Source organism: Mastigoproctus giganteus, unplaced genomic scaffold, assembly GCF_048544385.1.
Source record: "Mastigoproctus giganteus isolate SK-2022 unplaced genomic scaffold, ASM4854438v1 scaffold_16, whole genome shotgun sequence".
NCBI classification, from domain to species: domain Eukaryota; kingdom Metazoa; phylum Arthropoda; class Arachnida; order Uropygi; family Thelyphonidae; genus Mastigoproctus; species Mastigoproctus giganteus.
The window spans coordinates 1,014,473-1,039,216 of record NW_028328293.1 but is presented as its reverse complement, the minus strand read 5'-3'; the positions used below and the strand labels follow the sequence as shown (position 1 = coordinate 1,039,216).

The window sequence follows — 24,744 nt, the reverse complement described above, 5'->3', positions numbered from 1 at the left end:
AAATTGGCACAATGGTTATTCTTACCAGAAAAGACTGGGATTCTCTAAATTGTAGAAACTGGAAACTAGGTATCTATGTGGTGATCTAACTTCATGTAGATCACCACACAGATATCTAGTTTCAAGGTTTTAAAATGGTAAAGTAAACTATATTCTTACAACATTTATAGTCTTTCTGAGACTGCACACATAAGGGATATAAATTTAAGCAAAATTCAATTGAAAAAGGTTAGCTTCAGAATATATGCAAATAAACTTTCCAGAGAACAATTAATTGTTGGAATAAGTTCACACAGTGTTGTGGAAGTGCACAGTTTGGATAAATTTAAAGAAGGATTGTAAAAAGAATGAAGTGGTTCATTTGCTTTACTTTTTTTAAAAAGTAAAAACAAAAAATTACTTTTTAATTTATTTATTATTTTTGGCTGACTGAATAAACTTTGCTGTCTTGCTTCATTTTGCCAATATTAATAATAATACCTGAATGCTTTACAAATTACATGGGATTTGTCAATGATATATAGGAACTTTGTTAGCAGGAATAAGGAGGTGATTATCCTATTGTATAAGGCAATGGTTAGGCCACATCTTCAGTACTGCATACAAGTTTGGAGGCCTCATTTTACAAAGGAAATAGATCTGCAATGGATGCAAAGAAGGGCAATGAGATTAGTGAAGGGAACAAAAGGCTGGTCTGACCAAGAAAGGGTTCAGTTCTGCAAATCGCAGCATCTGGAGACTAGGCAACTGGGAGGTGATCTAATACATCTGATTGAAGTGTTTAAGGCTTTGAATGGCTTGAACAAGCTCATGCTAATGACATTCTTCCTCTTACTCAGACAACACACAAGTGGGCACAAATTCAAATTCAGGAAGGATGGTTCCAGAATAGATGTGAAGTTTGTCTTCAGCCAGCAGGTGGTTAATTGTTGGAACAAACTTCTATCTGTTGTGGAAGTGTATAGTCTAAATATATTCAAGGAAGAACTAGACAAGGGGGGGGGGGGATGATGCTTTATAAGCTTGCTTTTTGCCACTAAGTTCATTCAACAGTCTGCTCACCAATATCAAATTCTAAACTGAATCTGAAGAAAACTAGACCATGCCTTCAACAATAGCCTTCATTATTTTGCATCGATATTTACAAATGAAAAACCTTTTGTGGCAATGGGAAATTGTGGGAGCGAAGTTAAAAAATATGTAATTAATGATATTGAAATTTCACAAGATTATTTAATGAAAAATCTTTCGAGCCTACAGACCAGTAAGGCTCCTGGAATTGATGGAATATACCCTATAATCTTAAGGGAGGCGGCAAGTGAGTGCATTGAACCATTGAGGCTAATTATGGGAGCATCACTAGACTCTGGGGAGATTCCCTTGGATTGGAAAAGTGAAAATGTATCTCCCATACATAAGGGTGGCTCTAAAAGTGAAGTTGGAAATTATCGACCTGTCAGTCTGACTTCAGTAGTGGGGAAAATCATGGAGGCAATGATCAAGGGTGGAATTCAGGATCATTTGGATCAAATTGAAATTCTCAAGGATACTCAGCATGGTTTTGTAAAGGGAAAATCATGTTTAACAAATCTGGTTCGCTATTTCGAAAGGGTCACTCATGAGCTGGATTTAGGGAATAATTTCAACTTTTTTTTTATCTAAATAAACAAAAACATTTCAGCAAAGCTTTTGACTCAGTCCCACATGAGCAGTTGCTTTATAAGCTGGAACAGGTTGGAATCACTGAGAAAATCCTTAGATGGATAGAAGGATGGCTTCAGGGCAGGAGGCAGAGGGTTGTGATAAATGGCTATTCCTCAGATTGGATTAATGTAACAAGTGGGGTTCCCCAAGGATCAGTATTAGGACCAATTTTTTTTAAAATTTTCATAAACGACATTGATGAAGGGATAGAGGGCGAGATGTCTAAATTTGCAGATGATGTTAAAATTGGTAGAGTAGTTAATGATCACTGTCAAGCTGAGCTTCTTCAGAGAGACCTAGATAGACTTCATGAATGGTCAGAAAAATGGCAGCTATGCTTTAATCCAACACAGTGTAAAGTATTACACCTGGGAAACAGTAATCCCAAAAAAACTTATTCACTTTGTGGAGTTCAACTAAACCCAGTACTGGAGGAAAGGGACTTGGGTGTTACGATATGGTCAGACATGAAATTCTCTGAGCATTGTAAACAGGTTGCAAGGAAGACCCATGGTGTCCTATCGATGATCTATCGTACTTTTGCAAGTAGAGATAGGGACGTGATAATCCCATTATATAAGGCTTATGTTAGACCACACTTGGAATACTGTGTTCAAGTATGGAGACCGCACCTAAAGAAAGACCTTGAGCTTCTTGAAAGGGTGCAAAGACGGGTAACTCGCCTAGTGAGATCGGCAAAAGGGCGTCCTTATGAAGAAAGACTTCGAATATGTGGGTTGCAGAGTTTGGAATCTAGACACCTTAGAGGAGATTTGATTGAGGTGTTTAAGGCTCTGAGAGGCATCAGTAAAATGAATGAGGACGAAATTTTCAAGATTATAAATGATGCTAGAACTAGGGGACATAAATTCAAGTTACGGGGGGGAAATGTTTAGACTGGACTGCAGGAAGTTTTATTTTAGCCAGCGAGTTATAAATTACTGGAATAAGTTGCCTTCATGGGTGGTAGAGGCCGACAGTTTGGGGAAATTCAAAGGTCATCTGGATAGTACCATTGGGTCAGGGAAGTGCATAGGATGATAGGTTTAATTTCCTTTTTTTTTATTAATTATTATTATTTATTTATTTTTTGTTTTTATCATTGTTTTGTTGGATTTTTTTTTTTTTGGCTGATGAAGCATAAGCCATAGGCTTTCTTGCACCATGCGGCCATTACTAATACTAACTCTCACAAGTGCAGAATTCTACTGCATACCTCCAATTACCTAAAACAAAAGAAATGATCAGGGATCCCTCACAACTTTGACTTGGCCCAGATATATAGGTGCAATCAACTCTTATGATCCACTTTCCATAACAACTAACATCTTTAGAACGTCATTACCAGGAGATAAACTTAACAGTAACATTTCAAAAGGTAACTGATTCAGAATATTGTTCACAAATACATATAACCTCAAATAGCTGGTACACCAACTTTTTTTTCCGGATCAGATATGGCCAACAATATCAAGTACAAAGTGTGATCGAAAAGCCTGAGGACTGAACTAATAGTTGGAAAACAATGAAGCTTACCAGCTATTCCGATGGTTCAAGGGGACTAATAGAGTTCAAGGGGTTCTCCTTCAACTCTATATACTGATTCTATAGCTTTTGCAACTTCCACAAGAATTCCTATTAGTCTTCTTTTGGAATTGCTGATAGGCCCTGTGTCAAGTTCTGAACAACTTCCTCAGTTGTTGTAAATCTGTAACACCTTTCAAATGGGGCTATAAGCTTTGGGGGGAGGCTTGACACAGTGATGGCATGTTTCACAAGAAATCCTTGAATGAAAAGTACCAAGTGTACAAGTGCCAATTTCCCAAAGTCCACTTTACTGGATCTTTTCTTCAAAAAACAGCATTGTGCAATCACTCTAAAAGTGCTTTGTAGTATTTCTAGTTCACTGTTTGACCACATGGTACCAATCCATAATAATGCTCTACAAGTCAAAAAAGCATGACTTTCACATTTGATCAAAATTGTCCTGTTTTTTTTTTTTTTTTCTAAGCCTTGGAGAAGCTTGTCTTCCATTGAGAAGACAGCAACTTTTTAGTTTCCAAGTCACCTACACACAACTTACAGAAGAAAAGCAAAGTATGGATCAACAGCAGAAGCATAATGACAAAGATCCCAACATGAAAGAATTCACTGCTCTCTGTGATTATAACCTCACTGATAATTATCAATGAAGACACAAGGCACAAAATTTGCGATAATGCATTGCATTCCCAAATCATGTGTTAAAATTGATTGACTCAATCTATTAGAAATACTAATTTCACTAGCAACTTCGTGAATAGTTAAACATTGATCATTCCTAATCAGATTGGCACATGCAACTTGAGTTATTGGTTTTTGAAGTCAAAGGACAGAGCGCAAGGACCAGCTTTCACTGACAAGCAGCTCTCTTTAAACTTTGAAAGCTACTGAAAGTCTTAAAATGACATCCTCTCCAAAAGCTGCTAATATTTTGTTAGTTTCTATTGCACTTTTCCCAATTCAAAACAAAATATGATGCAAATTCGATGGTTGGTAAAAATCACTTAATTTAAAATGTGATGATATTCACGTATTACTTTTTATAAACAAATTACCAAACATGCTGTGACAAGTGCAATTCACTATGACACTTCAATTTAAAGATACAAAGTCAATCTTTTAACTTTTTGATCACAACTGAAGTATGCTCACAACTGATAGATTGATTTCCATATTGGGAGGGCTTGGTTTTCAATGAAAATGTGGGAACGTACTTCAAAGAAGAGGGGGGGGATCTCCTTCTGCTTGAGACTGACTAACCACATTGGTTAGTCAGTCTCAAGTCAGTCAACTTCAAAACAGCCTCAAATGATGAGGCTTTAAGAATTCCTTATTCCCCACCCCAGATGAAATTTAAAACCAGATTTAAACTCTCCAAATGAGTGACAACTAGTGAAGCACTATACTGTAATGGAAGGAAGAGAAAGAAGTTGAAAGGGTTATTTCATATGTGATCCCTACACAAGTTCCAGATCAACAAAAACCAACAACAGCCCACACAGATTAGTATTTAGTAATAAGGAGGAAGGCTCATACATCACCAGTAAAAAAAACTGTATCTTCTGATGCCATTGATAGACCTCTCCTTTGCCACCATAACCAGTCTGCAAAAAATCATATAAGTATAATGATTCAAATTTTGTGAAAATGGCAGTGCTGAAGGCAAATTTACATAAGACGGACAACATGAAGAAACATGTTGTATATGATGATCAAAATTACTTTTTGCATCCATTTCCTTGTGTTATTTATTTGCTAAAAAATGGGAATGTGATCAGTCAAGAAAGGTAGCTGTTTACAACACACAAACACATTTCCTAAATTTGTAATTGGCAAATGTTTTTTTTTTTTTTAAATTTGCAACTGTAACGACAAGTAAACAATTAGCTGAAAAACACTAAACAATTTGTACAGTAGTCTTCCATGTGCAACAGTATCAAAAGCTTTCCTTAAATCCAAGTACATGATATCAAAATTATTTTTTGCATCCAGTTCCTTTGTGACCACATCATATTATTCAATAAACTTGGTCAGACAAGACTTCCCCTAAAGAAACCAATGCTGAGTCTGAATTATTAATGCGGTATTGTCTAGATGATCCTGCAGTGACATGTTGGGATTACTGGAAAAATTCCAAGATGGCTGGAATTTTTCCAGTAATCCCAGTTACTGGGTGGCTGCAGGGCAAAAGGCAGAAGTTTGTGATTAATGGATATATTTCATACTGGTGTAAAACCAGAAGTATGGTCCCCCAGTGATCAGTTCTTGGATCACTGTTGTTTTTGATTTTCATAAACGACATCAACATAGCTCCTTTAGGATGACTTGAACAGGGTGCAAGAATGGTCAGAAAAATGGTAGCTATGTTTTAATGCAGCAAAATGCAAAGATCTTACACTTGGGGAATAGAAACCCCAAAATAAATATTACAATTGGTGGGGTTGAATTAAACACAGTAGGGGAAGAAAAGGATCTGCAAGTTATAATATGGGCAGATATGAAGTTTTCTTAGCAGTGTAAACAGGCAGCTAGGAAAGCCCATGGTGTTGTATCGATGATTTATCAAACATTAACCTGTAGTGATATGGAGGTCATAGTCCCACTGTATAAGGCATTGTAAGTCCGTTTGGAATACTGTAACCAAGTATGGAGACCTCATCTGAAAAAAGACATTGAGGTTCTTGAAAAGGTCCAAAGATTGGAAACTATGAAAGAGATCAGCAAAAGGGCAATCATATGAGGAAAAACTAAATATGTGAGCTACAGAGCAATAAGGTACCTCAGAGGTGACTTTACGAAGGTTTATAAGGCTCTGAGAGGGGTTAGTAAAGTAAATAAAGATGAAATTTTCACTGTTATAGAGAATTGCAGAATTCTCTATAACAGTGAAACAGAGGTTTAGTCTAGATTATAGGAAGCCAGTGAGTCGTTGATTGCTGGAACAGGTTGCCTTCATGAGTAGTTGAGGCTGATAGTTTGAATAAATTGAAAGGTCAACTGGATAGTTACCTATAGGTAACTATTCCCTTCTCACATAGATGTCAGAAGGGAAGCAAATAATTTGTATTTTCTTTTCTGCAATTTCCCCCCCCCCTGGCCAGTGCAGCAAAAGCCTGTGGATTCCTTGTGCTGTATGGCTATTACTATTACTAAAATACTGACATAGGACTGTTTATCAGTATAGAAGTTTTTTACACATTTAGGTTACCTAACATTTTTAACTCCGGATTTATGTTTGAATATACTATGAGACATCAACTGATTTTGGTTGCTTCAAGGCACTGTTGCAAATTTTGTTCTCTTTTTATTATTATTATTAGCAGTAATAGTACTAGCAAGAAATGCAAGGAAATAACTTTTCACAGACAAAAAAAACCCCACTACCCCACCTTATCAGCCTATCCATTCTAATATGTCTAATTCTCCCTTAAATTTATTCAATCTACCCACTTCCATAACACCACATGTTAGTTTGTTCCAACAATCAATAACTCTCTGGCTGAAAGTAAATTTAACCACATCTATCCAGAAGCCATGCTCTTTTAATTTATGTCCCCTCGTGTGCATTGTTTGGGAAAGAAATTTGGTAAACTTCAACTTCTTTTAAGTTTACAAAATCCATTTAAAGCCTTAAACATCTCAATCACATCTCCTCGCAAGTGCCTAGTCTGTAAGTGGTGGAATTTGCAGAACCAAAGTTTTTTGTTGTAAGAATATCTCATTGTGTGCTTGACTAATTTGATTGCTTCTCTCTATACCCATTCCAAGACATCCACATCTTTCTTAAAATGAGGCTTCCAGGACCTGTATGCAATACTCAAGACATGGCCATTGTTTTATTCAATGAGATAATCAATTTTCCCCTGCTGGCAGAGTTCCTGTATATCACTGACAGAACCATATGGGCTATTCTAGTAACTCATCTGCACTATTCAGAGAACTTCATATCAGACTGTACAATTATCCCTACATCTCTTTTGTTCTTCACCACCTTGGGTATGGTATCATCTAACTGGTATGTTATGCTGGAATTACTGCTGCACAAATGCAATACCTTGCATTTACCAATGTTAAACATAAATTCTCACTTCTCAGCCCATCTGTACAATTTTTCTAAATCTTGTGCAGTATTATGCCTTGATTCATGTCATTAACCACCCTGCCAATCTTCTAATCATCTTCAAACTTACACGATAAACTTGATATGCCTTCAACAATATAGTTAATAAATAATGAAAACAATAAGGAGTACAGAACTGAATCCAGAGGGATTATACTAATAACATTAATCCAAGGAGAGCAGTGCCCATTTATAATCACTCTGTCTTTTGCCAAATGAATGTCCTTTAATCCATAACAAAAACTTGCCCCCTAACATCACACAGCTCCAATTTGTATAGCAGTTTATCATGCAGAAAAGTGTCAAAAACTTTACTTTAGTCAAATTATTGTTTGCATCCCGTTCCTTTGTTATTGATCCCAGTAGCTAATCAGATTGGTCAGACAAGATTTCTCCCCCCTCCTTACATACCCATGCTGAGTCCCCTATAATTCCATTTATGTTAATGTTTGATATAAGATATCTTATATAAGATAATCCTGAAATACCTCTTCAACCAGAGACAACATTATTTTACCTGGAAAAGAATGTCAAGTTTATATGTCTATAATTGCTCACATCGCCCTTCAATCCTCCTTCATGAATATGAGACATCTCCAATCTGCAGGAAACTCCCCTGAATACAAGGATGCTCTCATAATTATGGCTAAGAGTTTGCTTACCTCTTTTGTTGCTTCTTTTAATATAACTAGATAGATTCAATCAGCCCAGGTGCCTTTACTTTTAGCTTCAGCATTTTCTCTTCCCCCTTTATTCTCAGTCATAACAAAATCATTTAGCTCCCAGTTAATTTGGTGTTTCCATCCCTACAAACTTCATGCCTGAATGCAGATATAAAATATTTATTTAGTATGTCACCAACCCTGAACAGGATCGTCAATAGGTATGCCATACATTTCTAATGGTTATTCATCCCTTTCTTTCTACTGTCAATATAAGCAAATAATTTACTACTTTCTCTTTGCCTTCTTAACCAAGGACTTCTCATAGTCTGCCTTAACTTGCCTAACCTCCTTTGTGATTTGATTACAGAATCCCTTCCCAGTTCATCTGACATCCATTTAGATCTAAACCTTGAACTAACTTAATTGGTATAAAAAGCTTAGTAGCTTCTACGATTACTTCTCTGAATGCCTCCCACTTAGATTTGTAGTTGGTCACATCATCTGTTGATGTCAGTAAGAGGAATTTCAAACTGTCTAAACCACTGTAGTTGCCTTTATGAAAGAAAAATCCTCTCCCCTTACCACTCAAAGTAGTTTTTTAAGTAAAACTTTAAGTATATTCCACATGGAATATGTGCTTAGTCAAAGCTCAATAAAAAAAAGATGCCACTCACCTCGATAATCCATTATGGTTACATGAATTATGAAACAGTGGTGTGGGAAATCTTTGATTGAAACTAAAATTGGAAGTTAAGAATCGTGATTAAGAAAAGCGTAATTTTAAAAAAACTTAATCCAGAGGAGGGAGGTGCACCAAATCATCCTCTAGTTGTCAATTACAATACTGTATAAATAAAATATCTTAAAATTAAAAAGGCCAATAGTCGTGAATTGTGGACTTTCGATAGATTTATCTTCAGCTGGTGTTAAACTGAAGAGCATCCCCTTAATATAAAAAAATCTGTTCTCTACAACCAAGTTTTTAATGCTTTTAAATAATGCCAATCACAGGATGATTTAGTTCTTGAGCTAAAATATCTTACTAAAAAAATTCACAGCTAGAAAATATCCCATCGAACTAATCCAACAAATTATTTCAACTGTTAAAGGTAAGATTAGTAATTTAAACGTTTCTAATAACTCAGTTATAAAAAAATCCAATACATCCAACATTCGCGTTGTCCTTCCTTACCATTTCCAAATCGCTACACGATTATGTCAAATCTTTACTAACACTGATATCTCTATAATTTTTTTTACTTATAATAAATTAGGAACCCCTTTTAACAAATATAAAGAAACTCGCATATATGACACTAAAGACATCAATAACATAGTTTATTTAATCAAATGTCAACCCGATTGTAACGCATGTTACATCGGGAGCACTACCAATAAATTTGGATTATCCACCATTGCAAACACACATGCCTACTACCAAGTCAATAGTTTCTGTGCACAGCAAGGAAATACTGAACTGTCTCAGCATGCACACACTCATAACCACAACCCCTCAGTTGATGCCACAATAACCATTATCAAATTAAATTCAAACTATAAACTCCTTCTATACGAAACCCTCATAATAGAATGGTACCGTCTCAACACTGATCTTGACGTCTTAAGCACAAAACTTCTGGTTTCCTTGTCTTCCATTTGGAATCTCATGTAAATTAAATTACCATGTGTCCACAAAACATTTTGGGTACTTAAGATCCACAGCAACCTTCTGCTCTTCATTTTAATGCCAACTGAAGATGAATCTATCAAAAGCCCATCGTTCACGACAATTGGCCTTATTCCTTTTTTTAATTTTAAGGTATTTTATTTATACAGTATTGTAATTGACAACTAGAAGAGGATGTGGTGCACCTCTCCCTCCTCTGGGCTAAGTTTTTAAATTACACTTTCTTAATCACGATTCTTAACTTCTGATTTTAGTTTCAATCCAAGATTTCCCCCACCACTGTTTCATAATTCACGTAACCATAATGGATTATTGAGGTGAGTGCCATTTTTTTTTTTTTTTTTTTATTAAGCTTTGACTAAGTACATATTCCCTGTCACGAACTTTAGCATTTTAAGCATTTGCTCACTTTAATCATGGTATATTCCACATATATTATGATTACTGCCATCTAATGGTTCCTTTATCTGAATATTCTTAGTGCATGATGAGTTACTGCTGATAATCAGATCATGAATATTACTTTCTATTGTTACTTCTTCAACATACTGCTGCAGAAAACAACTATCCAATAAATCCAGGATATTTCTGCTATTATGTGAGTGACCAACCCACAAGTTAAGTTCCAGTCAGCAGCTGAAGTTACCCATTATAAGACATCCTGATCTATTGGCTCACTCTACCTGTCAGTTGTTCATTATATCCATCAAAGTCATTTGGCTTATATCAGACTGCTGCTCTCATTTTAGCTTTCCCAGTACTTATGCCACACTAAACTGACAAACAATGGGTATCGCACTGGACACCCATATCATATGGGTGCACTACTTCGGATACCATGTACCTCTTAACCAAGAGAATTACTCTTTCTCCCTGCCCTGTCCTGTCCTGTCTGTCCCCATACATTCTGTACTCACAACATTCAAATTCCACACTGTTTATCTCTAAGTAGCACCATGTTTCCAATATCCCTAACACATCTGCATTTGTTGATTTTACCAATACTTCGAATTCATCAAATTTCTTAACTATACTCCTAATGTCAGTGTACAATCAAGTATACATGTTCCTATTGTTTGCTTTTAGTAGACCATTATTTGCTTATTGACATCATGATGTACTGAAATTTCAAGTCAAATATCAAGAAGAAATATCTTTTATCTTCTCAACCTTCAACCCATATTTAGTACTAAAATACTATAGGTTCTAATAAATTTTTGTGTTTGTGATCATAGAATATAGTTCAATCAGCAATAATACTTCTATATAAGATGTGTTGACTTATACTAGACACCATGTCCTTATCCCACTTTTATATTTCCTTAAGTGCTCACATTATATGGTACAAACAGGAGGGTGGAGTCCAAGACTTGTTACCTTTAACTCCACAATTAATTTTAATATAAGTCCCTAGAGACAGAACAGGCACTAGTACTTCAATATAAAATTGACATCTAACACTACATTGTCAACAAATGATTTGAATTTTTACTGCACTAATGTTCATAATTAGATTAAAAAATACTGTTATCAGTTTTTCTCTGATATGAAAACTGTTGTTTACAAAAAAGAATGTGTGCCTGCCAGTTTGTCATTACAGATTGGAAATACATGTCAAGAATAACAAGCACAGTGTGAGTAGACTTACACCATAAGTATTCAGAGTAGGAGTCTAGAAATGTTAATATATATCTCCTAAGATATGGATATCCACAGAACATCTGAATGGCTTTAGAATCATTTTCACGTTTGAATTGTTTTTCCCTTGCAACATTTGTTTCTTTGTGATCTGGATATCACTTATCTGAAATTTCAAGTGTAGGATTCGAAGCTGGTGCCCTTACAACCACTCATTAAACAAACAATATCAAAAGCATAACGTACTGTCTTTCAAAACATAAAAAACAAAGTAAGAAGACAAAATAAAAATGTAATCCAAAAAAAAAAAAAAAGTTAACATTCAAACAATATACAACCTTTCAATACATGAGCACAGTGCCAAGCATGGATAGCAAGCACTACATCAGCTGTCCTCCATATAGATGCAAGATCCGAATAAATACTTAGAGGATCATGAAGCTGACATATTTTTCCATTTTCTTCTAGATGTTGCCTACATAAAGTAAACTTGTATTATTTTAAATAGAATAATGAACTATACACTTGACTCAAAAATTATAAATGACACACACATTTTATCAAAATGATAAAAAAAACATTGTTTTTTTTATTATAAAGATGACACAAACAGAAAATCAAGAAATATAAAAAAAAAACTGCTTGTTAGCTGTATACAGATGACATTTTTCCTTGTAATATTTATGTCAATAGCAACCATTTCAGCTGAAAAACATACTACCAAAGAGAATATGGATGAGGTGAGACAATTCAATTCAAATATTTCAGTAACCTATAGGTACATGAACTTAAACATTGTCCAGTTTAAGTTCATTACTGGATTGTCAAGTATAGAAATAGTAAATGTACACACAACCAGTGATGAATGGCCATGACAATCAAATTAACCAAATATCTATCTGCATGACAATGCACAAATAATAATCAGGTTAATTAAGTATGAATAAATAAGTTCCAGGCTAAAACAAACATTTTTCAAAAAGGGTTTGAAATAATGCTATAATGCATTATTTGAAATGCATTATATGCTATAATGCATTTCAAATTGGACCATATTGTTACATATATTCCTCACAGAAGTGAGGAATATATGTAACAATATGGTCCAATGCAAGTTGTCAATATGCAAAGAGCAAAATAATATAATATAGAAGACAAAGATACTGTTATAAAGAATGTTAGATATTGTTATAAAGAATGTAAGATATGGTTATAAAGAATGTTAGATATTTTTGAGCAATTATAAACAGTATAATATAGATCTGTAAAATATAACTTTTACATATTTTCATTTAACATTACCTTGTGAAATGTGTCACTTTCAGTGATGTTATTCCAGTTTATTTAACAATCAGTATGATTCAATTATCTTTTTTTTTTTAATCTTTTAAAAGTATAATAGTAATAATCTTTTCCTAATCTTTTAATAACTGCATAGTCAGCAAAACCAGGGTTAACTGTTGGGTGACAGCACTTGGGTGACAGCACTTGCTATAATAAACAGTAATATCACATAATTGACTATACATATATGTCTAGACAAGTATAGCCTAGACATATATGTCTAGACTACACTTGAGGTGCTGGTCAAAAAATCAAAGGCAGATATTGTTTTAACATTCAGAATAAATACTGAATGTTAAAACAATCAGTATTTATCCAAAATTCAAATTCTCCATTCATATTTGTTTGACACATGGTGTCAAACAAATATGAATGGAGAATTTGAATTTTGGGAATATTATGTGTACAAGAAGGATAGACAGGATAGGAAGGGTGGAAGGGTTATGTTAGTTAAGAAACACAAAATCTAGGGAAGTGCATCCAGTTGACATGGGTGAACAGTGCAATGTTGAGTCAGTCTGGTGTGACATAAGCACTGGCAAAGCAACAATGAGAGTAGGAGCGTGTTATAGGCCTAATGACTCTGATGAGTATAATGAACTGTACAGGGAAATAGAGGGGACCAGTAAATCAGATTGTCTTATACTGCGGGATTTTAACTTCCCAGATAATGACTGGGACTGCTGGGTTCGTCACTTGCACACTAGCAAGACTTTTTTCGATTTATTGGATGACTGTTTTCTACAGCAGTATGTTCGAGAGGCAACCAGGAGTAATACTCTTGATCTGATTATCAGCAGTGATTATTCATGCATTAAGACTTTGCGGATAAAGGAACTGCTAAGTGGCAGTGATCACAGTGTGATGTGGGATTTACTTAAAGATGTAACATCAGGGGTAAAGGAAAGCGTTTTTGCTTTCGTAAAGGTGACTACGATGGTCTGAGACAGATTTTAAAGTCTATATAGTGGGACTAACTGATGATGTTACCAACAGCAAATTCTAAATGAGAAGCATTCAAGGAAGTAATCTTGGAAGCTGCTAGGCTTTTTTGTCTCAACTAAGGAATACTGTTCGAAGATGACTAAATGGGTATCATATGAACTAATTGGCCTCTTAACACAGAATAAAAATGCATGGGATGCATAAAAATGATCAGATGACACAGACACCTATGGTATATATAAGTTGGTGTGTAATCAAGTCACAAATGAGGTTAGGCAGGCAAGGGCAGATTACGAGAAATCTTTGGCAAAAGATGCAAAGAAAAACAGCAAAGAGTTCTTTACTTATGTAAACTCTAGAAGGAAGGGAATGAATCAGATTGGTCCACTTGATATTGGTGGTTCAACTGTTGAGGGCCGGCTCAGTAGCTGACAAACTAAATGAGTATTTTGCATCTACATTCACACACGAGGAGTTATAAGTTATACAGGGAGGGGAATGCCAGAAGTTCACCAAACTGTGGCAGGGAGCTAAATGATTTTGTAATAACTGAGAGCAAAGTGGAAGAGAAATTATTGAAGTTAAATGAGATCTATCCAGTTATATTAAATGAGGCAGCAAAGGAAGTAAGCAAACCCTTGGCCATAATTATGAGTGTTTGCTTGGACTCAGGGGAGATCCACATGGACTGCAGATGTGCAAATGTTATCCCAATTTGCAAAGGGGGATCAAAGAGTGACATAAGTAATTACAGACCTGTTAGTTTAACTTCGGTTACGGGGAAATTAATGGAGGTACTGGTTAAAGAAGCACTACAGGATCATCTAGACAAGACGGAAGTTATAGTTCAGAGACAGCATGGATTTGTTAAGGGGAAGTCTTGTCTGACCAATTTAACCCCAGGGGTTCACATCTGTTAAGTATGGGCTTGGCACACCCAGGGTCCTGAGCTGGATAATATCATTCTTCTCTTTCTTGGTGATTCCCTTCTACTCTCTCTCTCTCTCTCTCTCTCTCTCTCAGGGTAACTCCAGAAATAATTTTTTTTGGCTGATGCAGCATGGGCCTCAGGCAGGCTTTCTTGCACCATACAGCTGATAATAATAATAATAATTTGATTGGATACTATAATGAGGTCACAAACGAACTGAATGCAAAAAAAAAAATAGTATCAAAAATAGTTTCCTGAAATCCAAGTAACATATACTTGGATTTCAGGAAAGCTTTTGATACTGTTGCACATGGAAAACTAATGTACATGTTGGGGGAGTATGGCATTAAGGACAAGTTGCTGCTATGGATAAAGGGATGGTTGAGTGAGAAGACAGAGTGGTATTCAATGGGCACTACTCTTCGTGCACTAATGTTATTAGTGGTGTCACCCAAGGGGTCCATGTTAGGCTCATTGTTGTTTTCTGTATTTATCAACGATATTGATGAAGGTATATCAAGGTTAATGTCCAAGTTTTCAGACAATACAAAGATCGCAGGTTGTTAATGGCATTACGCTACTGCAACAGGATCTAGAAAAAGTTGAGCAGATGGGCTGAGAGGTGGCAACTGAAGTTTAACATCAATAAATGTAAAGTATTGCCTATATGTAGCAGTAACTCCAGAGTAACGTATTAGCTGTGTGGTACTATACTCAGTTTGGTAGAGAATGAAAAAGACTTGGGGGTAATTGTGCAGTCAGATATGAAGTTTTCTGAGCAGTGCAGACAGACTCATAGTGTCTTGTCAATGATATACAGAAATTTTTCTAGCAGAGATAAGGAGGTGATTATCCTTTTGTATAAGGCAATGGTCAGTCCACAACTTAAGTACTGTATACTATGTACTGTATAAATGAGATCTATGGAGGCTTTATTTTAGGAAGGATGTAGAGCTGCTAGGTATGGAGGCTTTATTTTAGGAAGGATGTAGAGCTGCTAGGATGAGCACAGAGAAGGGCAACGAGATTGGTGGGAGGAACAAAGAGATGCTCTTACCAAGAAAGATATAAGTTCTGCAAATTGGAGTATCCGGAGATTGGGCACTTGCGAGGTGATCTGATTGAGGTGTATAACGCCTTGAATGGTTTCAGCAAGCTCAATGCTGATGGGCTTCTTCCTTTTGCTCAGATTACACACCTGAGGTGGCACGAATTGAAATTGAGGTAAGACAGTTTCAGAATAGATGTGTGGAAATTTGCCTTTAGCCAGCAGGTGGTTGATTGTTGGAACAATCAACCACCTGCAGTGGTATGTATATCGTATTTAGGAAAGGTAGGGAAGATAGAAGATGTGGTGGAATCATGCTTCTTATCAAAAGCAGCCTGAGTGTGACAAAAGCCTTCCCGAATTCAGACATTTTGCATGCTAATATAGAACCTGTATGGCATGAGACAGTTGGAAGCAAAGGTATAATAAGAGTGAGAGAAATATACAGATCAGGTGATTGTGAAGATTATAAGAGCCTCTACATGTGCAAATGGAATGGGCAAGTAAGAGTGAATGTCTTATTATGGGTGATTTTAATTTACCTCTAATTGATTGGAGCAAATAGGAGGGAAACTCCACATGGGGGACAAAATTTTTTAATCAACTAGATGATTGCTATTTGTATCAACATGTCAGGGAAAGTACTAGGGAAAACAATACTTTAGACCTCATCATCACCCATGAACCAGATGACATAATAGGGCTGACAGTACAGGAACCAGTAGCAGGAAGTGATAACAGAGTTCAATGGTGGACGATGAAGAGAGAGAGGTAGCAGTAGTTAAAGGCAAAGGAATGGGTTATAACTTCCGAAAAAGAAAGGAAATTACGATGGCTTAAGGTTCTACATGGCCTCTATTAACTGGTAGATGGTTCACAGAGAGCGAATAAATTGAACTATGGTATACTTTTAAAACATTAATCACAGAAGCTTTGAATGAGTATATACCATTAAAAAAATACTCCATGAGGAGGAGGATTCCAAGTTGGATGAATAATGAAGTTGCCAGATTACTTGAGCAGAAAAAGAGAGCATGGAAAAGTTACAGAGCAATAAAAAGTACAGAAGCGTATAACAGCTACAAATTGATCTGTAATAGTGCCACAGAAAAGGTTAGACTGGCAAAGGCAGATTATGAGAAATCACTGGCAAAGAGAGAGAGAGGGGGACAAGGAATTCTTTGCATATAAATGCAAAGAAGAGAAGAACAAACCAGATTTTAACCTTATGTAATGGGCATGGAATAGTATTAGATACTTCAGCTGAAGTTGCAGATGAACTCAACAGTTACTTTGCATCGATATTTACAGAAGAAAAACCCTTTATGTCAATAAGAAATTATGGAAGTGAAGTTGAAAAAAATGCAATTAATGATGTTGAAATGTCACCTTTATTTAATATAAAAAACTTTCGAGCCAACCAGCCACTAAGGCTCCTGGGTTGATGGCATATATCCTATAATCTTAAGGGAGGCGGCAAGTGAGTGCATTGAACCATTCAGGCCAATTATGCAAGTACTACTGGACTCGGGAGTGATTCCGTTGGATTGGAAAAAAGTGCCAATGTATCTCCAATACATAAGGGCAGTTCTAAGAGTGAAGTGGGAAATTACCGGCCAGTTAGTCTAACTTCAGTAGTAGGGAAAATCATGGAGACAATGATCCAAGTTGTAATTCAGGTTCATTTAGATAGAAATGGAATTCTGAAGGATATTCGGCATGGTTTTGTAAAGGGAAAATCATGTTTAACTAATCTGATTAGTTATTTTGACAGGGTCACTCAAGAGCTGGACTTTGGGAATAATTTCGACATTGTTTATTTGGATTTCAGCAAAGTATCTGACTCAGTCCCACATGAGTAGTTACTTTATAACCTGGAACAGGTTGGAATTACAGGGAAAATCCTTAGATGGATAGCTGGATGGCTTCAGGGCAGGAGGCAGAGGGTTGTGATAAATGGTTATTCCTGAGATTGGATTGATGTAAGAAGTGGGATTCCCCAAGGATCAGTATTAGGACCACTGTTGTTTTTGATTTTCATAAATGACATCAATGAAGGGACAGAGGGCGTAATGTCTAAATTTGCAGATGATGTAAAGATTGGTAGAGTAGTTAATGATCACCAAGCAGAGCTTCTTCAGAATGACCTAAATAGACTTCGGGGATGGTCAGAAAAATGGCAGCTATGCTTTAATCCAGCTAAGTAAGGTATTACACCTGGGAACCCCAAAATAACTTATACACTTGGCGGAGTTGAACTAAAGCCGGTAGTGGAGGAAAGGGACTTGGGTGTTACGATACAGTCAGATTTTAAGTTCTCTGAGCATTGTAGACAGGCTGCAAGGAAGGCCCGTGGTGTCCTATCGAACAATCACTAGTAGAGAATAGGACGTCATAATCCCATTGTATAAGGCTATTGTTAGACCACACTTGGAATACTGTGTTCAGATATGGAGACTGCACCTAAAGAAAGACATTGTTCTTCTTGAAAGGGTCCAAAAACAAGTAACCAGGGCTAGGGAGTAGTGGTGATTCTGGGGTTACTCCGGAGTAAGATATTTTTTCTTTCTACTCCTATTATACTCCTCAATAAAAAATATTTTGTCATTGCCGCATGACTCATCAGGCTACTTTTTAGAATTCTGATTACATTATGATTATATGGTAATCACTATTCAGAATTCAAATGGCTGTAGCTATATATTTTTTATTTAATGCAAATCTGAAATTACACAATATACATTTGATACAAACATTTTTATTCCATACAATGCACTAATATGCTAATTTTTAATTTTATTTAATACAAAAAGAGCAAAAAACTAGTAAAAACTAAAAGTAAACTAAACATTGTCTTTTAGATTGAGTTAGTTCTCAAAAACAGTATGGACTCAATCAAATCTTCTTTCATCGAAGCACGTAAATCAGATTTTATTATTTTGAGTGCTGAAAATAGCCTTTCAACACTGACTTGGGTAGGTGGTAGGGCAGTAACGCAAAAGGCTGCATCTTGAACTATTAGTGGATATGTTTTTATTGCATCTATCACCCGTAACTTTGATGTACGACCTACTTTCTCCACTAAAGTTAAAGCTTGATAGAAATCAAAGTGGAACTTCTCGTAACTGGTTGCTTCCAGCGCTGCAGCTTCTCCTTTGTTGGTATTTGTATTACTAGCTTGAATGTGTCTCTTTTTTATTTTTTCTTGGTGATCAAGCTGTTTTTCAAAATCACATTCATCAAATTCTGACTAGAAGAAGGTGATGTATCAAACTCAGGGGAGGCCACATAATCTTCTTGATTTAATCCTGTTATTTTTTCACTTAAATCAAGTAGTGCAGCTTTTCCTCTGGCTACCTGATCCTCTGATAGCAAAATTCTGTAATTTGGATCAACATAAATTGCTGCTAATAAGATATCAATATCTATTAAATTAGTTTCTCTGCATTCCATAGACTGTTTGATTCCATCAGCAACGAGACCACCATTTTGGGAAAACTTGAAGATTAGACTTTTCCATTCTTTGTAGAATGATCCAGGTGTTAAGTAAGACTCTTGGAACTTTAAAGTCACATTATATGGGTGGCAAAGTAATCTTTCAAGCTGCTCAACTTCTTTCCATTCATGATCAAATAAAGTTATTTCAGGATTTGCCATATCAATAAATACAGGCTTTAATTCCAAAAGACGTTTGATCATTAAATAAACACTGCCCCATCTAGTAGCTTGATTAATTAGAGCTCCTTTTCACAGCACCTCTTCATAATAGCATCAATCTTGGGGGATCGAGCAGCTACAGCAATCTGGTGCAACTTACTTATGAGATTAGCTGCATGAGCTCCTTTCAGACCATCACGGATTGCGAGCTGTAAAGTATGCATACCACACCTCATATGTTGTATGTTGACGTTGGGGAAAGTGAAACCAATGAAATTGTTTGCAATAAGTACTCATCTAAATCACTGTACACACAGCTTTCTCCTGATTCAAAATCTGTCTTTTCCTCATTAAGTTTCTCAACAGTTTTTATCATGTTCGATGCATTGTCTGTAACTATTGTCAAGATATTTTCCTTCTTAATTCCAAAATCTTTGAGCACATTTTCAATCAATTTGAAAACCTGTTCACTTGTATGTTGCGCTTTGGTATCTTTAAGTGCTAAAGTACGTATTATCATTTCTTTATTTTCATTCACAAACTGGACATTTATTCCAAAATAATTTACCAGTTGACGGGTGCATGCATCCATCTTCAGATGAATATACTTTCCCTTTAGCATCTCCTTCAACAAATTTTTTTGATTGTTAGCTTCCTCTAATATTATTTTCCTAATATTATGTCATTCCAAAGATACTCTCAGTTTGGCTGCCATTTCACCACTCAATCCAATAAAACCTGGAGAAGAGAATACACTAAGTGGTAGCCCATTCCTTACAACAAATTCAATAATACACCCTTTGAATTTAGCAGCTGTCATTGCTATAGCAATTTTTTGGGTCTCAAAAAGTACTTTGTTAGAATATTTTTTCCTTCTACTTTACAACCTGTGCTAGAACTTGATGACTTTTTGTTGCTTTCCTTTTCGTCCATAAGCCTGAATGCAAGCACTCTAAATGGCGTTTTAAATTGGATGACCTGGTGGGTGCCTAGTCTAAAGTGAAACAAAGACTATGCACCCACCAGGTTTTTACAGAAGTAGGAATAAGGAGTAACAAATATATTTTGTTACTCCTTATTCCTACTTCTGTAAAAACCTCTTACTCCTTACTCCCCAGCCCTGCAAGTAACTCGCCTGGTGAGATCGGCAAAAGGGCATCCATATGAGGAAAGACTTCAAATTTGTGGGTTGCAGAGCTTGGAAACTAGGCACCTTAGAGGAGACTTGATTGAGGTGTTTGAGGCTCTGAGAGGCATAAGAAAATTAATGAGGCCGAAATTTTCACAGTTATAAATGATTCTAAAACTAGGGGGCCATAATTTCAAGTTATGGGTGGGAGGGATATTTAGACTGGATTGCAGGAAGTTCTATTTGAGCCAGCAAGTTATAAATTACTGGAATAAGTTGCCTACATGGGTGGTAGAGGCTGACAGTTTGGGGAAATTCAAAGGTCAGCTGGATAATTAATTATGGGAGGAGAGAACCGCTTAGCCATTTCCTTTTCTCTTATTTATTAATTATTATTATTTATTTTTTCTTATTATTATTATTTTGGTTGGTGCAGCATAAAACATAAGCTTCCTTGCACCATGTGGCCATTGCTAATACTATTGCTAACAAACTTCCATCTGTCATAGAACTTGATAGCTAAATTCAAGGAAGAACTAGACAAACTTTGGGAGTGAATGGATGGGTGAAATGTGATTTTTTTTTTTTTTTTTTTTTTTTGCTGGTGCTGTATAAGCTTGCTTTCTTGCATCTATGTCTCTACTAATGTTAATACATGGGAAGTACACATACTGCATAAAACTAACAATACTGCATGAAAATCTTGTTTAATCTATTAATTTTACAAATTGTATGAAAAAAAAAAAAATTTGGAATGGCTCAATAAATATTTCAATCAATGGCTCAATAAAGCTAAATAGGACATATATATATATATATATCTGGGTGTGCACAGCATGTGTGTGAACAGGTGGCCTAAAAATACATGGGATGATTTTAAATTGTCTACCTAACCCCCAAAGTTACTCAGGAGAGGAGGGGTTAGGCAGGCTATGCCAGATTACAAAATTGTTTAGTAGTCTACTGAATACTAATTTCGCATTAAATGATTTTATAATCAAATCATTTTTTACCTGTAGCAATTTCTCTAAATTGCTATAGATAAAAGTGAACAAGGTATCTCAGGCTGATGGAATCCAATTATATTAAGACACTGCAAAAGAGATAGCTGAGTCATTGACCATAACGAGAGCATCCTTAGATTCAGGAGTACTACCTGTAGACTTCACGTGCAAATGTATCGCCAATACCTGTAGACTGCACATGCAAATCCACATCTAAATCCAATGTTGTTGATTTATATTAAATTGTAATATGTTTAGTATTAGTAGAGGCATCGATGAAAGAAAGCAAGCTTATGCAGCATCAGCCAAAAAGGTATATAAAAGCTGGTTAAAATTTTGGGGTAAAACGAAGCCACCTATGCTGTGACATTTTGGGGCAAGCAGATTAGTGTCCCAGAGTAATTACTACACTACAAACTCCTCAAGAGCGCAAAGCTTCACCTAAAGCACTTTTTTCAAAGAATGCCGTTTCAGTTGTTTTATAGCAATACAACTTACACGAAATATCAATATTCGTAAGATATAACTTAAAAAGGTTTCGTGACACTTTTTAGTACCTGATACGATTACATGTGGTAAAATTACCACAAGCAAAATAAAATGATTTCGAAATTCCTGGGCAAAATATCGCAATTCGATCCATAGCATGCTATAATACTGGGTTATAAGTTGGTATATGCGGTTTAGTTGAGAGAGGAAACGTACGTCACTGCAGTGATCGACAACTTTCGCTCCTCCCACTGCAGTGACGTACACCTCCTCCCTCTACTAAACCGGATTTGGAAAATTAAATGCACTAGGCATAATCCTTATGGGTTTTGATAATTAACTATATAATATCGGTGTAAATACTTCTCTAGTAGAGAAGCGTTATTTATTTGAAGTAATTCAATAGTAGCTATCTTGTTGTGAAGGCAACCACATTATGAGATACAATTAAAACGATGCCTTCTACGCTACAATCGTAGCTCAAATCTATGGGTTAACTATGGTGTATTTACACCGATATTATATAACTAAACCGGATGTACCAATTTTTAAAGATTAACCTAAATCACCGATTAGTAAGTTCTATAAGCACTCAAGCTAAAACTTCCTTCGTTTGAAATGATAACAATAATCTTATTTTCCATTGGTGCCCTCTGTGGAAACATCTACAATTTGCGTATGTTAAAGCAAAACTTTCTCAAGGAGGTATGACTTCAGTTTCTACTTTTCTTAGTTCCTAGCAAATGAATGCACACTTTCAAATTACAGAAAATAAAGAGATCATGGAAATACCATTTATATAGTAACGCCATATAACGTTCAACGATCAGTAAGGGGTGTGCGGCAGGTGCCGCACAGAACCCGGGCTGAAAATATGCGCCAAATCTAATAAAAGGAGTTAGCTCTCAATCCAACCAAGAACTCCTCCTATCACAATAATAAACTCGTACACCAACCGTTTAAATTGAATTAAGAAAATTTTAATACTGTAAAGTAAAATATAATACAAACAATCTATTTACAATAAATATAAAACTTAAATTAGATTAAAATAAATATATATGATAGAATAAAAGCGCTAAAACGGTAGCTTTCAGAAGCAGCCGCTTTCTTTCTCAACAGTGAGTTAAAACTTATGCAACACATCCTTAAATAGCAGGCTCACGGCACTTCCGCACGTGGTTCGACCGGTGCATGGGTGGAACTCCCTTCATGCATATTAGAACCGGAAATGGCTCGGGAGCGCGCGGAAAGCAAAACTGTTCATCGGTGCTGAGGACCACAGCCTCAAAGAGGGGATGCATACGCATACCCCTGTCTCTGGTAATAGTATGATTGTCTGATGAACAGATTCGCAAGCTCTCGAGCCATTTGCGGTTCCACAACCCATGCGCCCGGTCAACGACGACCGCATCCTCTGGGGAGATCTGGTGTTGCTTCTCTCAAAAAATGTTCATCCACAGGAGACTTTCCATAATCTGCGGTTTTTATGGCATTCATGTGCTCCCCCAGACGATCCTTAAATCGCCGCCTAGTTTCACACACCCACATAACACTCCCCACAATCCGAGCACTTAATCACGTATACTACCCCACTACTAAAATCATTCGTTATAGGGTCCTTAATCTGGGACACCACTGTGTACAACCTACACCCTGGCAGCTGCACACAGCATGTCTGACATTCATGAAGCACTCTTGTTATACGCTCAGTATAACAAGAGTGCTCCTCCTCCTCCTTGCTTCTTTTCTCCAAAGTTCTCGCACCCAGTCATGGCAAAACTAGAAATTCTGCTCTCCCCCGGGATTCATAATATTCTCTTTTCATTCTTTTAACAACTTTAACAACTATACACAAATAATAACCTTACAAATACTCACCCGCGGTGGTGAACCTGTCCAAGGTTTCCCAAAGGAGTGGGCTATATCAGGATTCTGAAGTACAATTAAACTTTAATCATCATGTTGCACTAAAAAAAAAAAAAAAATATATATATATATATATTCTGACCATGAAGAGGTGGAATATGACCCTTTCAGTTGCTACAGAGGTGGAATATGACCCTTTCAGTTGCTACCCGGGAAAAACACACTGCACCTGGCAGTATGGCGCACTGGTGTGCACCAGTCAAGTTTTCACCTCTGGCTTCTCATAGGAGTGGCCTGAATATGGGAAAAGCATACCAAAGGAACATCGTGAGGTACAGAAATGATGAAGTAAACTACACCGATACAATAATGGAAACAAAACGGTACAGAGGGACTTTATTAAAAAATGGCAACACAGCACTGGCTGCCATGATACAGATCCATCGCAGCCAAAGATGGAACAAAGGGAAGAGGTGGTCCTCAGTAAGAGATATGGCCACCCCTAATGTCGATGCAGGCATTGCACTGCGTGTCCATACTTAGAACAATGTTGTTGATATGTTCTTGCAGTAATTTTCCCGCCATTGTGATACGATAGTTGTATGCCGTACTAGATAGCGTTAGTTGAACTTCGTTAGCAGTTAAATTGTACGTTTAAATAAATACATATAACGACTTAGATTACAAACGTAATATAATTAATTATATTTAACATAATTAATAACATAACATAATTAATTATAATTAATTAATAAATTAATAGAATCATGACTCAGACCAGAGCAGCAAAGCAAAAGGCTCAAGCTAATGGAAGCGCTGTGGCTCAGAGCAGAACTGAGGGGGGCAGTTGTCCTCTGACTCACAGCCTTATAAAATGCACTGTTTGCTTGATGTTTGCAGAGCAATCGGGTACGGGAGATGATACTGCCAAGGGGGATGTCTTTGTGTGTGCGCGATGCAAGGAGTGTATCG

General features: G+C 36.3%; 1 protein-coding gene across 3 annotated transcripts in view; it reads right to left on the bottom strand.

The window, feature by feature from the left end:
- LOC150074889 (glycosyltransferase 1 domain-containing protein 1-like) overlaps positions 1–22,080 on the bottom strand; it is a 199,693-nt gene extending 177,613 nt beyond the window's left edge. For all 3 annotated transcript variants that reach the window (XM_090389414.1, XM_090389415.1, XM_090389416.1), the window contains exons 1-2: positions 21,972–22,080; positions 11,695–11,831 (exon numbers count right to left, since the gene is read on the bottom strand). In XM_090389414.1, the coding sequence (XP_090245540.1) occupies positions 11,695–11,831; positions 21,972–22,057 (223 nt within the window). In that variant the 5' untranslated portion in view covers positions 22,058–22,080. The remainder of the gene's footprint in view (positions 1–11,694; positions 11,832–21,971) is intronic.
- Between the last annotated feature and the right edge of the window lie 2,664 nt (positions 22,081–24,744).